This window comes from Emydura macquarii, unplaced genomic scaffold, assembly GCF_026122565.2.
Source record: "Emydura macquarii macquarii isolate MOO-44397 ecotype Brisbane River unplaced genomic scaffold, CSIRO-AGI_Emac_v2 contig_3004, whole genome shotgun sequence".
In the NCBI taxonomy this organism is placed as follows: domain Eukaryota; kingdom Metazoa; phylum Chordata; order Testudines; family Chelidae; genus Emydura; species Emydura macquarii.
The window spans coordinates 82,088-99,542 of NW_027133141.1; the positions used below are offsets into that span (position 1 = coordinate 82,088).

A 17,455-nucleotide genomic window follows, 5' to 3' on the forward strand; every position below is an offset into this window, starting at 1 on the left:
TGTATAGTGGGGTTGTCAGTGGGTCAGCAGGTCCTGAGTGTTGGACTCTTGCTCTTTCAGGGGCTGATGACCTTTGAGGAGGTGGCTGTTTATTTCACCAAGGAGGAGTGGGCTCTGCTGGACCCTGCTGAGAGAGACATCTACTGGAACGTCATGCAGGAGAACTATGAGAATGTGACTTCACTGGGTTAGGATTCTTGCTCCTTGGTTATTAGAAGGGGAAATGAAGAGTTAAGATTTACATCATCTCCATAATGCGACCTTAACTCTGTCCTGTTTCAGCAACACCCCAACAGGCCAATTATTCATATAGTAGCTCTCTGCCCTCCCCTGCTAGAGCAGGGTTGTCAAGCACGCAGCCCGCGAACCTTTTAGGTCCGGCCCACAGGTGACCGGATATGGCCCGCGATCCTTTTCTGTCCTTCCCGCCATTGGCTGGATACTGCCTGCAATCCTTTTTGGTCCAGCCCCTGTTGGCTGCGTGATTTGTTCTGCTGAGGGAAAGACGCTGAGAGCTGCCACCGAAAGTTAGGACGCTATGCAACTTTTTCGGCGGAGGGAAAGATGCGACAAGGGTATGGCCCGCCCGAAGTCCAATTAAATTCAATGTGACCCGGCATAGGCGGTGAGTTTGACACCTCTGTGCTAGAGAACCCTCTGGGAACAGAGCACGGGAGCCGTATAGCAGAGAGTCTAATGTCTTCTCTTTGCTAAGGCAAAACTTGGGTTTTGTTCTGGCATAAAGAACAGTAGATGCTTACACCTGGACAACACTGAAACACTGAGCCTACTCCACACAAACCATCTCAGACTTCCAGATGTTTCCACCCCTTTACCCTCCCCCCCACGAGCATTACTTCTGAGTTATTGCCTTCACTTACCCATCATTGATCCCTGGAGATAGCTGGCATGTATCCCATCGGAGCGCTGACAATCCCCATGGCAGAACACACCCTTGTGCACATTTACTTGTTATTTCCCTACTTTAGCCTCATATCCTACCTCATTTGCACTGGCATTCACTATGTTAGATGTCCAATCACACCTAACTATTCTGCTGAAAACTGAAACAAAAAAAATTAATTTAGCACTTTTGCCATTTCCACATTTTCTATTATTGTTTTTTCACCCTCATTAAGTAACAGGCCTACCCTGTCCTTTGTCTTCCTCTTGCTTCTAATGTATTTGTGGAATGTTTTCATATTACCCTCTATGTCTCTAACTAGTTCAATCTTGTTTTGCACCTTGGCTTTTCTAGTTTTGTCCCTATGTACTTGTGTTTTTTTTTTATATTCATCCTTTGTAATTTGACCTAGTTTCCACATTTTTAGAAGTCTTTTCCTTTCCCCAGTAGCTTTCTCCACCTTCTGAAACAAAACAATATATTCCAAGGACTTGTTGGATGATCTGTGCTCTGCTATGTTATTTTCCCAAACAGCTTTCTGCACAGTTGAAGTCTCCCATCACCACCAACTCCTGCATTTTGGATTTCTTTTAGTTGTTTAAAAAAAGCCTCATCCACCACCCCTTCCTAGTTAAGTAGACTGAAATAGACCCATACCATGACATCACCCTATTTCTTAGTCCTTTTATCCTTAACCACAGACGTTCAACCAGTCTGTCTCCTACTTTCATCTCTACCTCAGTCCAAGTGTGTACAGTTTTAATATATAAAGAAACACCTCCCTTTTTTGCCTACCTGTCCTTCCTGAGCATGCTCTACCCTTCTATACCAATATTCCAGTCATGCATATTACCTCACCAAGTTTCTGTGATGCCAACTATGTCATATTCATGTTTATTAACTAGCATTTCAAGTTCTTCCTGATTAAGGAAACTTCTGTGGAGTTGGAGGGTCTCACTCCCCACTCCCTATCTGCAGCAGCCACAGTCTCTCTTCCCTGCAGGCTCCTTGGATCTCTGAGTCAGTCCTTCCTGAGATCACATGCTCTTATTCTTACTTTTCATATTCTCATCTTCCAGAGGAATTAGTCTGTTGCTTCTGAATGATACTATCTCATTCTCCAAGCTCTTCCAAGGTACATAAGGAACTTGATGAGGCAATTTCAGAACCATTAGAAATTATCTTTGAGAAATCATGGAGGACAGGTGAGATCTGAAAAGACTGGTGAAGGACAAACATAGTAGCCTGTCTTTAAAAAAGGGAACAAAGAGGACCTGAGGAATTCTACACCAGTAGAGCTGTAAAGATACTGGAGCACATTATTAAACTCTCATTTTGTAAGCACCAGGAAAATAATAGCATTATGAGAAATAGCATAGTTTTGTCAAGAATAAATCATACCCAAGCAACCTAATTTCCTTCTTTGAAAGAGTTATTGGCCTAAGGTATTACATGGAAACAGCAGATTTGTACTAAAATTAAGATACAACATCTTTTGACACAGTCCCTCATGACATACTCATAAGGAAACTAGGGAAATGTGGTCTAGATGAAGTCATTATAAAATGGGTACAAAATGGGTTCAAAGACCATACTCGGTCTTCATCTGCAGCAAAGTTGATTTAGGTTAAATGTTAGAGGGAGGCTTTGGAATCCCCATTATTGGCAGCTTTTAAAAATAGTTTAGATGAATGCCTCTTAGGGATGATCTAGGTATACTTTTTCCTATCTCAGTGCATGGGCTGCATTAAATGACCTCTTGAAGTCTGTTCCAGCCCTACGTTTCTGTGACTACATAATTCTATAACCTTCTCCATACAATGGGGGATTTTCATACTCCTTTCCATTACCCCTGACCCTCTGTATTCCCTAATTTTCTGAAAATGTGCTTTCCTGATAACTATTACCCTTGACATACTGCACTCAGGGATATCCCCACTCCTTCTTATTCCTCACTCTGCTGAGCCCCGCAAACCCATGCTCACCGGTCCTAGTTTCCCTAGGACTGTCTCATTACCTTTGGGTCTCTCTGTTCGTACAAAAGCAGTTCCGAGATGACTTCCCCATGGCTTTCTGTGTTATGAAGTCACTTTTTCTTGTTTTTAGGAGCCAGTTTGACAGTGGAGAGTGAATCTCCTTGTAAGCAGAGTGTCTGATACACTTGAGCACCTGGAGAGCCAGCTTCAGAATTTCAGTGCCTTTAAATGAGCAGGGTTTAAAAACGGCTACTGTCTTTGTGAAAATGTTCCATGACTTCACCTGATTTGACTTGTTTTCTTTCATATGAGCAGGATTTCCAGTTTCCAGATCTGATGTGATCTCCCAGCTGGAACGAGGAGAAAAGCTGTGGGTTTCAGGTCCCCAGGACTCTGGGGAAAGAGAGATCCTGAGAGGAACCTGCACAGGTGAGGAATCATTAGACCAACTCAAATACTGTCTGTGTCTGAAGGAAAAAGCTGGGATTCCCTACCAATGCCTTGAGAGCTCATGAATTCAGGATTGTCCCCCAGCAGATGTCATATCCTCAGGGCAGATATCGCTCATGGCTTCCTACCCATCCTGACTGATACATGGAAATAGCTCACTTCCTAGCCTCTCTTCATCTTTAGTGTTTGGACAGGATGTGGAGACAAAGTTGTTGCCCTCCTCTCTCATCTATGTGGAAGAGTTTGGGGTTATTAATTTCCTGATATTTTCCCCCATCTCCCCAGCATCTACTTTTGTTTCCTCTCCTCTTTTCCATCCCTGTTTCTGAAGTTTCTCTCTCTGTCTCAGGAAATGATTGGATGGTGAGTAAGAACAAGGAGCAGAATCCACATCAGGAATATGCTGAGCACATGGAACTGCAGGGGGGATTACTACAAAGAAATAATGGGGACATGTCCAGATGTCATGAGGAGAGGCAGCAGGGAAACCAGCCAGGGAAGAAAGTGGGTAAATCCATCAATTGTGAGGAAAACCACAAGGACCTCAAGGAAACTGCTGCCCAGCAGAGAATCCTCCTGGAAGAGAGAAAAAACATATGTTCTGAGTGTGGGAAAACCTTCCCTTGGCGCTCACACCTTGTTAGACATCAGATAACCCACACACTAGAGAGACCCTATGAATGCTCTGAGTGTGGGAAAACCTTCACTCGACTCTCACACCTTATTAGACATCAGAAAATCCACACTGGAGAGAGACCCTATGAATGCTGTGAGTGCAGGAAATCCTTCAGTCGACGTTCACACCTTACTAGCCATGAGAGAACCCACAGAGCCACGTGCCCCTATACATGCTGTGAGTATAGAAAAAGCTTTTCTTAAATATCAGTCCTTGTTAAATATCAAACTTCCAAAATGGAGAGAGAATCTATGAATATTGTGAGCGTGGGAAAAGCTCCTTTTACTTTTTAGACATTAGGAGACATCAGATGATCCCCACAGGATAGACACCTTATGGATGCTCTAAGTGTGGGAAAATCTTCCAGCAGAGGTCATACCTTATTTACCACTAGAGAAGCCACAAGGGAGATAATCAGCATAAAAATATTGTCTAGGGCTGACAAAAATAGGTTTTTTCCTTTAATATTTTTGCTAATTTCCACATTTGGCGTTTAAGACTCTTAGTACCATTTACTTCATTATGATCTCTCAGCTCCCCCAGGAGAGTGGTCCAGTTTTGCTTTTTGCAGCTTGCCTTTCTTTGGGTGAATCCCCAAAGACGCTTTCTATCAACTGCTGTGTTCTATGAGCCCTGGGAGTATGAGTCCCTCTTACTAGGAATTTGCGTCAGCCCAAAGTGAGAGAAACACAAATGACCTCAGGTAGCTACATTGTTGTAAAATCTACCTGGGCTTTGTGTCCATTAGCATTCATTTTGTACTTAGCTCAAATGAGCTGTCAAAATTTAAAATCACAGCTATGTTTCTGTACTGACATATCCCGAGTATAATAGCCTGGGTTAGTTAGCATGTTTTCCCTTGATCTGTCCTAATCTATTCCACATTTCCTAGTCTAGACAAACCTTTATCATGATGTGAAAACTTTTGGAAATAATGCAACTCAATAATAATGAGACAGCACTAAGTGAAGCAGGCTTCGGTGGATCAGAGGAAAATGCAATGGGCAAATCTATGGTCCTGATTCTGAGTCATCAGATGTAAACTGTTCTACAATCTTATTCTATGTGGAATGGAAAATGTCTTATACCTCTCAGAGATATAGTTTTTTCTCTTTTTCCTGAAGACTGTTTGGTCACACAACTGCATATTAGTTTTCTTTGGTGGAATGTAAATCAGATTTATTGGTGACTGTGAGACTAATGACCATTTGCTTTAATAGACATTTCTTCCTTTATTTTTGCTTCCCCCCCCACGCCTCCATGATGGCATGGGGAAAGTTCAAATTCAGCTCAGTCAAATGGATGGAATATTCCCAGTTATAGGATATGCTACTGAGGAAACAGTAGTAGTTTTATATCTCAAATCTGAAATGGTGATCAACAGCATACCCTGAACTGTGTGCAACTAACTTAAGTAACTGGATATAATCACAGTGTTGTTCAATTATTTAGGTCAGTGTTATCTCAGATAATCCGGGGAGAGAGTTCCAGAGTAAGTCCCAGCTATTTGGATTCAAAAACAGTTGTAGCACAGGCCTTCCAGGAGATTAATGCCAAGTAAATGAGTTCAGTTGGGGGACAATTGGAAGCATAGTTTCATCTTAGATGTGTGCAAAATGTTGTAAAAGCAAGGGGATTTTGTGAAAAAGGTTCTTTTTAGGAGAGGTCTGGGGGCATCTCAGGAAATGCTTGTTCAAATAACACAAAATTTAAACCACTAAACATACCCTTCATGCGCATAGAGAGTAGCAAATGCCAACACAATCTGAGCACACTTGTGGATTTCAGAGCAGTTAGAATAGTCAACTTTTAAACAGAAAGTAGTGCAGAACTGTAACTGTGTCAGAGCAGGTGCTCTGCTATAATCACTTCCCAAGCACATGGAAAGTGTGACAGTCAGCTGGGCCCATCCACTGTTAGAAAACAGTGTGTGGTTTCTATTCAGGGGTCCTTGGGAGAAGAGAGCAGGGAGCAGTGGAAGGGAAGAGATGATGGGGAGCTGGTGACCCTGCAGTACCACAAAGCAGGGAGAGCTGAAAGCAGTGGGAAGAAGGGGAGTGGGTGTCCTAGTGAGTGACTGGACTAGCTGTATCTGGGTCCCCTTCCCAGTATGTCTGAGTGCCCCTGCAAGGCATCAGCCTCATGCTTCTCCATCTCCTGGAGTGGATTTCTGCAATTCTCCCTCTCCTAGACCAGGCCCTGGGGTGCCATACCTGGCATAACAGCTGGGCTTACCCAGCAGATAAGGCTGAGTGCAGACATCTTTAGAGTCTGGGATCAGTGGTGTGTAATGACAAACACTGCTTTGGTTTGAAGAAGGCGGTTATATTTTGCAGCAGGGAATAAGGAAAGAATAAAAGAATTTCAGAATAGCAAACAATTTTCACAGCTGTATCTTACCTAAAGACTTTCCATCCCCCAATAGTCAGCGAGGCAGGTCTCAGTTCTTCAGATACCCCGTCGGGGTCCTGTTGTTTCTGTCTCTACCTCCAAGCAATCACCTGAACAGCCATGCCTCTCCTGAGAGGGAGTCTCTTGTTTTACTCCTCCGGTCCTTTTGATTTTCTGGTCCTGTTCATAGAATCATAGAATATTAGAGTTGGAAGGGACCTCAGGAGGTCATCTAGTCCAACCCCCTGCTCAAAGCAGGACTAACCTCAGCTATATCATCCCAACCAAGGCTTTGTTAAGCCTCAGCTTAAAAACCTCTAAGGATGGAGATTCCACCACCTCCCTAGGTAACCCATTCCAGTGCTTCACCACCCTCCTAGTAAAAAACTTTTTCCTAATGTCCAACCTAGACCTCCCGCTCTGCAACTTGAGACCATTGCTCCTTGTTCTGTCATCTGCCACCACCAAGAACAGCCTAGCCCCATCCTCCCTGGAACCCCCTTTCAGGTAGTTAAAGGCTGCTATCAAATCCCCCCTCATTCTTCTCTTTTGCAGACTAAACAAGCCCAGTTCCCTCAGCCTCTCCTCATAAGTCCTGTCCTCCAGACCCCTAATCATTTTTGTTGCCCTCTGCTGGACTCTCTCTAACTTGTCCACATCCTTTTTGTAGTGGGGGGCCCAAAACTGGACACAATATTCTAAATGTGGCCTCACCAATGCTGAATAGAGGGGAATAATCACTTCCCGTAACCTGCTGGCAATATCCCTCCTAATGCAGCCCAATATGCTATTAGCCTTCTTGACAACCAGGGCACACTGCTGACTCATATCCAGCTTTTTATCCACCATTACCCCCAGGTCCTTTTCTGCAGAGCTGCTGCCCAGCTCGTCGGTCCCCAGTCTATAGCTGTGCATGGGATTCTTCCTTCCTAAGTGGAGGACTCTGCACTTTTCTTTGTTGTACCTCATTAGATTTCTTTTGGCCCAATCCTCCAGTTTGTTTAGGTCACTCTGTATCCTATCCCTACCCTCCAGGGTATCTACCACTCCCCCCAGCTTAGTGTCGTCCGCAAACTTGCTGAGGGTGCAATCTACCCCATCCTCCAGATCATTAATAAAGATGTTGAACAAAACCGGCCCCAGGACCGACCCCTGGGGAACTCCGCTTGTGACCGGTTGCCAGCTAGACACGGAGCCATTGATCACTACTCGTTGAGCCCTATGCTCTAGCCAGTTCTCTATCCATTTTATAGTCCATTCATCCAATCCATACTACTTTAATTTGCTGATAAGAATACTGTGAGAGACAGTATCAAAAGCTTTGCTAAAGTCAAGGTATATCACATTCACCGCCTTCCCTACATCCATAGAGCCAGTCATCTCATCATAGAAAGCAATCAGGTTGGTCAGGCATGACTTTCCCTTGGTGAATCCGTGTTGACTGTTCCTGATCACATTCCTCTCTTCCAAGTGCTTAAAATGGATTCCTGAAGGACCTGCTCTATGATTTTTCCAGGGATTGAGGTGAGGCTGACCGGTCTGTAGTTCCCTGGATCCTCTTTCCTCCCCTTTTTGAAGATGGGCACTATATTTGCTTTTTTCCAGTCCTCAGGGACCTCCCCCTGTTGCCACGAGCTTTCAAAGATAATAGCCAATGGCTCTGAAATCACCTCAGCCAACTCCCTCAGCACCCTCGGGTGCATTGCATCCGGACCCATGGACTTGTGTATGTCTAAGCCTTCTAAATAGTCTTGAACCCGTTCCTTCAGCACTGCGGGATGTTCGCCTCCTTCCCATTCTGTGCCACCCAGTACAGCAGTCTGGGAGCTGATCTTGTCTGTGAAGACAGAGGCAAAAAAGGCATTGAGTACCTCAGCTTTCTCCACATCCTCCATCACTAGGTCGCCTCCCTCATTCTCTAAGGGGCCCATACTTTCCCGAATCTTCCTCTTGTTAGCAACATACCTGTAGAAACCCTTCTTGTTCCCCTTCACCTCCCTTGCTAGCTGCAACTCCAATTGTGCTTTGGCCTTCCTGATTTCATTCCTGCACGTTCGAGCAGTGTTTTTATAATCCTCCCTAGTCATCTGACCAAGCTTCCACTTCTTGTAAGCTTCTTTTTTGCGTTTAAGTTCGCCAAGGACATCTTTGTTAAGCCAAGCTGGACGCCTACCATATTTGCTATTCTTTCTGCACATCGGGATGGTTTGCTCTTGTGCCCTCAATAAGGTCTCTCTAAAATACAGCCAGCTCTCTTGGGTTCCTTTCCCACTCATATTAGCCTCCCAGGGAATCCTGCCCATCAGTTCATCTAAGCCAGCTCTGTGAATTGCCTGAAACTAGGAGCTAGAATATACAAAGCTAATCATTCCGGCATTGTCTCTTCACAACCCTTAAGGGTTTACCAAGTTGTGGTCCATCTTGAGCCATTCTTCTTCCCTTTCTGCTTCTTCTCCTTACAGCCCCCTATTAAAATAAACCAAAATATTCATACCATAAATATCCCAGTGTTGAGGACAACACACAATACTCATGATTATTACAGAGAAGTTCCCACTCCACCATAGGGGGTTTGGAGAAATAGGAAATAAGAGTAATAGGGCTTGTCGACACTTCAAAAGCAACAGCAGCACAGAACATAGTGCTGCAGCTGCACTGCAGTAGCACTTCAGTGCAGTTATTAACTAGTCACCATAGTTAATCCACCTCCGCAAGAGGTGCTAGCTAGGTTGATGGAAGAATTCTTCTTTTGACCTAAAGACTGAACAGGAGGTTAGGTCAGCTTAACTATGTCACTCAGGGGCATGGATTTTTCATCCCCCAGAGTGATGGGTCAATTTAACAATTAAGTGGCTTAAGGGACACCTGGTAAGTGGGGAGTGTGGGGTAATGGGGAGAAGGCAATGGTGGTTGGAGGGATCTAGAGTTGCACGGGATACCATCCTGTTATAGGAGAATCACTCCCAGTCCCTGTTGATGTAGAGCCTGCATTCCATTCTCGTTAGAGTCCACTTTCACTTTGTTTTACTTATTCTCAAATGTGATTCTCATTTTTTGGTCTCCACTCTTCAGTGCCTACCCCCACCATACATACATCTCAGCCCTACAAACTGTGACCTGAGCCTCCGTTCCTGATTCCTTCTATTGACAAGGTGATTCCTTCCATGGCATAAATGTGCATTTTCTTAGTTATGTTTTAGGTTGGTAATGAAACTTCTGGGGACTTGGAGGGTCTCACTCTCCTCTCCTTGTCTGCAGTAACAAGAGTCTCTATTCACTGCAGGCTCCTTTAATCTCTGAGTCAGTCCCTCCTGAGATTGCATGATCTTATTCTTATTTTTCATATTCCCCTTCTCCAGAGGAATTAGTATGTTCCTACTGAATGAAAATATCTAATTCCCCAAGCTCATCCTAAAGGGATTAGTTGAGGCAATCTCAGCACCATTAGCAATTATCTTTCAAAACTTGTGGAGACTGGTGAGGTGCTGGAGGACTGGTGAACGGCAGTCATAGTACCTATCGTTAACAAGGGGAACAAAGAAGACCTGCAAAATTATAGATCAGTCAGTCTAACTTTGAGAGCTGGAAAGATACTGGAACATAATATTAAACGATCAGTTTGTAAGCACCTGGAGGATAATAGTGTTATAAGGAACAATCAGCATGGACTTGTCAACAACAAATCTTGCCAAACCAACCAAATTTCCTTTGACAGGGTTATTGGCCTAGGTGATTACAGAGAATCAGCAGATTTGCTATATCTTAATCTTAGTACATTTTTTGACACAGAGCCACATGACATTCTCATAAGGAAACTAGGGAAATTTGGTCTAGATAAAATTATTATGAAGTGGGTACAACACTGGTTGAAAGACAGTATTCAGTCTTATTTGGTAGCAAAGCTGATTTAAGTTAGATATTAGGAAAAAATTGTGACTACAAAGGTTCTTATACTCTGGACTAGGATTCCAAGGGAGGTTATGGAATCCCCATTAGTGGAAGCTTTTAAGAACAGATTAGACAAATGCCTGTCAAGGATGGTCTAGATTTACTTGTTGTTGTCTCAATGCGTGGGCTGCATTAAATGACCTCTTGAAGTCCGTTCCAGATCTACATTTCTGTGATTCTGTTATTCTATTACCTTCTACATACATTGGGGGTGGGGTGGGTCATACTCCTTTCTGTTACACCTGACTCGCTGTATTCCCTAACATCTCAAAATGTGCTTTCTTGATGTCTAATATCCCCAACATACTACACTCAGTGATATCACCACTCCTTCCGATTCCTTCCTCTGCTGAGCCCCGCCAGCCCATGTTCACCAGTCCCAGTTTCCCAATGACTGTCTCATTACTTTTGGTTCTCTCTGTCAGTAAGAATCAGTAACAAGATGAGTTTCCCCTGGCTTCTGTGATATGAAGTTGCTTTCTCTGGGTTTAGGAGCCCCTTTGAAGAGTTTTGTCTGGCTGTGTATGTGGCAGCAGGGAGGCGGAGAGTTAATCCCCTTATAAGCAGGGTGTCTGATATCTTTGAGAACCTGGAGAGTAGCTCCAGAATCTCAGTGCCTTTAAATGAACTGGAGTTAAAAAAATACCATGTTGTTTGTGACAAATGTCCCATGAATTCACCTGATCTGACTTGTTTTCTTTCATCTGAGCAGGGTTTCCCATTTCCAAAGCTGATGTGATCTCCCAGCTGGAACGAGGAGAAGAGCTGTGGGTCCCAGGTTCACAGGGCTCTGAGGAAAGAGAGATCCTGAGAGGAACCTGCACAGGTGAGGAGTCATTAGACCAATGCAAATACTTTCTGGGCTTGAAGGAAATATCTGAGATTCCCTACCGAGGCCTTGAGAGCTCTTTGATTTCAGGATTGTCTCTCGCAGGTGTCATATCCTCAGGGCAGATCTCGTTCATGGCTTCCTACCCATACTGACCGACACATGGCAATAGCTCACTTCTTACCCTCCCTTCATTGTAACTGTTCGGATGGGATGGGATGGGATTTCTCCTATGGGAAATAGTTTGGGGGGAATTCATTTCCTGATATTTTGCCCCATCTCTCCAGCACCTACATTGGTTCCCTCTCCCCTTTTCCATCCTTGCTTCTGAAGTTTCTCTCTCTCTCTCTCTCTCAGGTGATGTGGGGATGTTGAGTGAGAACAAGGAACAGAATCCACAGCAAGAAGATACTGAGCACATGGAACTGCAGTGGGGATTATCACAAAGAATTAACGAGAACATGTTCAGAAGCCATGAGGAGAGGCAGCAGGGAAACCAGCCGTGGGAGAAAGTGGGTAAATCCATCAGTTGTGAGGAAAATCACAAGAGTCTCAAGGAAACCACTGCCCACTCACTCTTGGGAGAGAGAAAAAACATATGCTCTGAGTGTGGGAAAACCTTCGCTTGGCACTCAGACCTTATTATACATCAGAGAATGCACACAGAAGAACGACCTTATGAATGCTCTGAGTGCGGGAGAACCTTTACTCGTGGCTCAAGCCTTGTCAGACATCAGAAAACCCACACAGGCAAGGTCCCTTGTGAATGCTGTGAGTGCGGGAAAACCTTTTCTTGGCACTCTGAGCTTATTAGACATCAGAGAATCCACACGGGAGAGCGACCCTATGAATGTTCTGAGTGCAGGAAAACCTTCAATCAACACTCACACCTTATTAGACATCAGAGAACACACAAAGCCCACACACAAAGCCCCTAGGAATTTGTTGTTAGTGATGATAGCATACAATTTAGTCCTATATAAGTATTTAGGCCTGTGTATTTGCTTGCGATAGAGTTTTGGCTTTTTCTGCCCACTTGAAAGTTAAGGTTTTCAAAATACAGTTGTCTTTGTATGTAAACAAAGAAGAAAACACTATGTGTTGCTTCTGCCCACAGCTAGATGGGTTTTTATTACAATGAGATAAGAGATGCTCGTAAAGTGTTGCAAGGTATGGTGGAAGTTTGATATATGGATGTATAATTGGAGGACAGTTCTGTCCCGACTTCTCTCCCAGGACAAAGTCACGCAACCAGTTGGAAGGTGCAAAGTGGATGGGGGAGCATAAGAAAGAAACACTAAAAAGCTCAAGAAAAGGTGATCATGACCAAAACATGACCTCATTCTCTTACCCTCCCATGGGGTACAAAAAACGAGGTACCGAAAAATGGAACATGACCATAAATTGTAAGGGGTGGTATCGGGGGCAGACACTACGGTATAATTAAGCCTATCAGGAAGTAAGCTGTACTGGTGTTGAAGAGGAAGGAAGCACTACCTGTGTGAAGAAATGTGGTTTTATGCTTGTTTGTTAACCCAATAAACATCGCATTGCCTGCTCTTTGGACTATGGCCTGCTGCTTTCTTTCTGTGAAACAAGAAACAGGAAAAGGGCCAGGGGAACCCTAATATCTTAGCGCTATAACTCAGATTAATTTCGCTGGACAGCTAATTAGCAGCCAGATAAGTTCCCTTTGACAACAGTTTGCGCGTCCATTTGATAGGAATATGGCAGGCTCTCATGATGTGAGGTCTTGTTAGCTAGTGTAATGGACTTTTTAAACAAGTAGATACAGAAGAATCAGGGCCCAGACTAGGTACGGGACTCAACTTGGGATGAAATTGAAAAGGAAATAGGGGAGATGTTAGGGGGAACTCAAGGGAAAGGAATATCCGATAAACAGGTGTATTACAAGGACTGTGCGCTGCCATGGTGTATTTGAAAAATGGGAAGCTAATCCCCTTCAACATATTAAGGCTTTGGAGGGAATAATGAACCCTCAAAGAATTTTAACAGAGAAATCTGTTCTAGCATTGGACGCAGCTGATTTAAAGGCATGGGACACTGCCTGGGCAGAGGAGTCCTGGGAGGTAATCCAGCAGAGGTGTGACAGTGAGCAAGAGAATAACAGGCTGGAGTCTAACGTGTCTGGATTGAAACAGCAGCCAGTGGCAAGTGAAGTGTTAGAAATAACCAAACAGGTTGTCCCTGGGGTGGATTGGGGAGATGGAACCCTTTATTCCCTGCTCATTCCACCTCAATTCCGCGAGTGAGCAACGAGGGGGTTACTTTACAATTCTTTTATCCATAACAGTATGTAACTGTATACATTTCCAGCAACTCCCCATAGACCCTTATTTGGTTACACTGACACCTATAAAATGAATATTAACAACTACATAATTAATATAATTATACCTCCCCCTGTTTGTTGTTTACAGGATTACCATACAGAGGGCAGGCACATCACCTTAAAACCTATAAATTTTACACTAACATTCTTTGAAGTAAAGGCATGCCAGGGGGAGAAGGAAGATAATGCTTTTTTCCCACCAAAAGACCTTGCACAGGAATGGCGATGGACTCATTCCTTGCGCAGATGGCCAGGAAGGGAGAAGAAGAGAGATAACAGACTCTAACTAGAATTATCACCAATTAACAGAAACAGAAAAGTTTGCCCTTGCCTTGACCCCATTTCCTGTAATTTAGGCCTGACTATTTGTCCAGCTTTTAACTCTTTACTCTCCTACATGAAGGAATTGTTACAGCTGCACCAAAAGGTTCCCAGGATAAGACCCAGGCAGATCATGCGGAATATAAAAGACAAAGTTGTGCTCTAAGAGCTATGTTGGTAGAGCAGAAGGGCATAATGGTTGTGATTCATGGGAGTTGTAGCCTAATGGAAGGGGGCAGGCCAAGTCAGAGAAGGATTTTAACTTGTATCCTCATTATGAGGATGAGAGGGATGGTCTCCAATGAGCTTCCTTTTTCCTCCAGCTCTTCCCTCGGGCTCTTCTGGGGAATTCCTGTATGATACAGCTGGCAACCCACTCTGGAGGAAGTAGCAGCAACTCCCATTCTCCTCTCGAAGCCAGGATATAGCTGGTGAGGGGTGAGGGTTCCCAGATGCTTTGGGCCCACGGAGCCCCACTTCTAGATTTGTTGTTGCTGTCTGTACTTTTCTTAGATTAGGCTTTCCTTTCTTCCTAAGTCGTTCTCTGCTTCTTCTTTCTCCCCTGCTTCTCTCCATTTCTTCTGTCCCCCTCCCCCACTTTTTCCTTTTGTGTGTTTTGAAAGTTAAGGGTTAAAGCCACCGTTGGCTTTACTTTATTACGAGTATTTACTTTATGCCACCGTAAATTTCTAACTTTGGGGTCTGATCCTTCTCTTGTTAATTTACCGCTTTTCTCAAACTCATTTCCAGGCAATAAACAGTAGCAACATTCTTCATTGCCTGGCAGCCGTATTTTCAAAAACAGTAATCTTTCTAAAGACAATCACACTTTTTCTCCCTGAAATCTTAATAGAGGGAACTTTGGATACCTATGTAAACAGTTTTTGACAAAGCATGATGGAAGTCTGCTGTAGTCCACTAAAATTTTGAAGCAAAAGACCCATGGGCTACCATAGAGACAAATCTCAATAGTGCCTTTTTGAAGGAATCCCAAGATAAAGCGAGCACAGACTAAGGCAGCTGCATTACAGGAATTGTACTTGGTGGCTAAGTTTTTGCCACCAAAATGCAACACCGTAAGTAAAAAGCATAAAAATCAGATCAGTGATGCTATAGACACAGCACTCCGAGTGAGAGAATGGAAAGTTTAAGATCACAAAACCATATTGCCAGTGAAACTTTAAAAGCTATGGCAGCAAAGAATAATATAATAAAGCTAAGATACAGTAAATTAAACAGAGAAGTAAGTGATTTGAAAGAGAGTATAGAATTAACAGTAGTTTTTGTAGAAATTAATATGGCAAAGTTTGGAGGGAATTAAATAGTTGGGAGTTGTGGGAATGTTACAAGAGTGACAGTGTTCTAAAAAGAGAATTCTTGGTTTAATACCCAGTAATATAAATATATGTGTAGCTCAGTATCGTCACATCGGCTGGAACCCTGGTACTTAAACAAATTATACAAAGGGGTCAGGTAGTGGCTACTACCACCACTATGTTTTTGTCACCAGGAGCCTTTACAGCTATTTTGAAGGAAAAATGGCCCTTTTCCCAGAGGAATGGTCTGTAAATAATCAATACTAAATGATTGTTGCAGGCAGCAGGCGGAGAGACAATCTGATTTACTAAATTTAGTCAAAACCACAAAAAGGAAATAAGAGGATTCCATTAAAACTGTCTCCAAATGCGCAAGATGGAAACGTAAACTGGGTACAGTTGTGTAAAAACAATTGAGTAGTACAAAGCATGTTAAGCAAAAATGTTTTTGTTTTTTAACATTGTAAATGTAAATATTTTCTGTAATTTTGTAAGCTTTTAAGGCTCTAAACCCAGACGTCTGGTTGGTAAAGCCCTATTTTATACACACACACACACACTACTCCATGTCCATTTGAATCTTTCATTCAAAGTTGCAAAAATGATAAACACTTTGTGCCAAACACTGACAGCTGGTGTTGTTTGGCTTTGGTATTTAGCATTTTAACCCTTTGGGTACCTCAGTGATTTGTAAAGCAAAATATCTGTTTAAAGATGAAAAGTTCCAGAGGGGTAGCCATGTTAGTCTGTATACAGCAAAAACAACGAGAGTTCTGTAGCACTTTAACGACTACCACATTTCTGCAGGCATAAGCTTTCATGGGCTGCCACCCCCTTCATCAGATGCATCTGTTCCATCTGACAAAGTGGGTTGCAGCCCACGAAAGCTTATGTGAAACTACAACAGCAAATCAATGAACTAAGGGTGCAACACCTGTGTGCAGTCATGACAGGATGGAAAAAAGCAGCAAAATTGAACCTGCGGTTAACTCAGTAGACAGGAAACCTTGAGACATGGGTGGGGAAATGACAAGCACCCTGTAGTTCGTTTTCACCACAGAGATGAAAGCTATGTGGAGCTACGATCCAAGTAAAACTGTGCATAGAAAATAACTCCCTATTGGAGTGGCCTTGATTAGAGTCCCAAAGGATGAAATGGTTAGATTGAGAAAAATGGGCCTTTACCATATTAATCCAGAGTTTCACGAGGCAAATAGAAAAAGAGTTGACGCTTTCAGAGGATGTTCTTTCCTCACAGACCTTAGCTGGCTGCGTTACAGGACAATAAGGATTCTTCCTTCTGTCCAATTGTAAATCCTTTGTTTACATTCCCCCAAGGGTGAATGTTTGCTTCAGTAACTAATAGTTTTCTAACACGGGTGATCGGTCCTTTGTTGACACTGAGGAGCTAGCCTACGGGCGTTGCCAGAATTACAACGTTCTTCAGTAACAAACATACCGTAAAATCTCCGAGCGCCACATACAATGTTGGTGCCCACATTTTAACAGGACAATGCCTTTCAGTAGATTGTGAGTTTTCAAAGGATACCTCACAAGGCATATGTTCTACAAAATATATAACAGTGGTGAATCATGGGGGGTACAGGGTGTGACAGTTGTACAGTGTGTCACACTTAGAGGACTGGATTTGAGTTCTGCTTCTCAATAGGTTTGCTAAGTTTTTATACTTTTGAACAGTAAAAATGTTGAGTGTTTAAATTCATTTCAAGCATCCCCATTCAGTGGAATGCCTGAACATATGGGAGATGGATACGAAAATATATATTTATTAAAAAGAAGGCACGCATTAAGGGGGCACCTGGATTTGAACCAGGGACCTCTTGATCTGCAGTCAAATGCTCTACCACTGAGCTATACCCCCACCTTTCAATGCAATTAGCAGCCAGCTCACTTTTTAAAAAGCACATTTATTAAAGTTTAAATACACGTGAAAACACCACAGCTTGCACAACCTTCACAGTTGCTCAATTTCACCAGAGCACAACAACAGCTTTTCGGGGACCACACCCTGCTCCCTACCTCCAGGCCCTTTAACTTCTCCTGCATTGATCCAAACCCTTAAAGCAGGCTTCTCAAACCGGAGGTTGGGACCACTCAAGGGATGGTGAGGTTATTATGGGGTATCACGAGCTATCAGCCCCCGCACGTGCCGTGGCTGTAGCTGTCAGCCCCATGCATGACTGATCGCCAAAGCCCTTCAGAGCTGAGTGGCCGCAGAGCAGCCGCTGCTGACTGGGTGCTCTGAGACCAGCACTGCCCCCAACATCAGC

At 43.5% G+C, this 17,455-nt stretch overlaps 1 protein-coding gene and 1 non-coding gene across 2 annotated transcripts in view; one reads left to right on the forward strand and one right to left on the reverse strand.

Annotated features, from left to right (window-relative positions):
- The window catches only part of LOC137141128 (zinc finger protein 436-like), a 28,948-nt gene extending 16,215 nt beyond the window's left edge, over nucleotides 1-12,733 (forward strand). Inside the window, exons 8-12 of the mRNA XM_067529976.1 lie at nucleotides 61-187; nucleotides 3,196-3,309; nucleotides 3,680-4,183; nucleotides 11,058-11,171; nucleotides 11,532-12,733. Of these exons, the coding sequence (XP_067386077.1) occupies nucleotides 61-187; nucleotides 3,196-3,309; nucleotides 3,680-4,183; nucleotides 11,058-11,171; nucleotides 11,532-12,112 (1,440 nt within the window). The 3' untranslated portion in view covers nucleotides 12,113-12,733. The remainder of the gene's footprint in view (nucleotides 1-60; nucleotides 188-3,195; nucleotides 3,310-3,679; nucleotides 4,184-11,057; nucleotides 11,172-11,531) is intronic.
- A 4,241-nt stretch (nucleotides 12,734-16,974) lies between these two features.
- TRNAC-GCA (transfer RNA cysteine (anticodon GCA)) lies at nucleotides 16,975-17,046 on the reverse strand. Its single transcript has one exon. It is a non-coding gene; the product is annotated as a tRNA-Cys (tRNA).
- Between the last annotated feature and the right edge of the window lie 409 nt (nucleotides 17,047-17,455).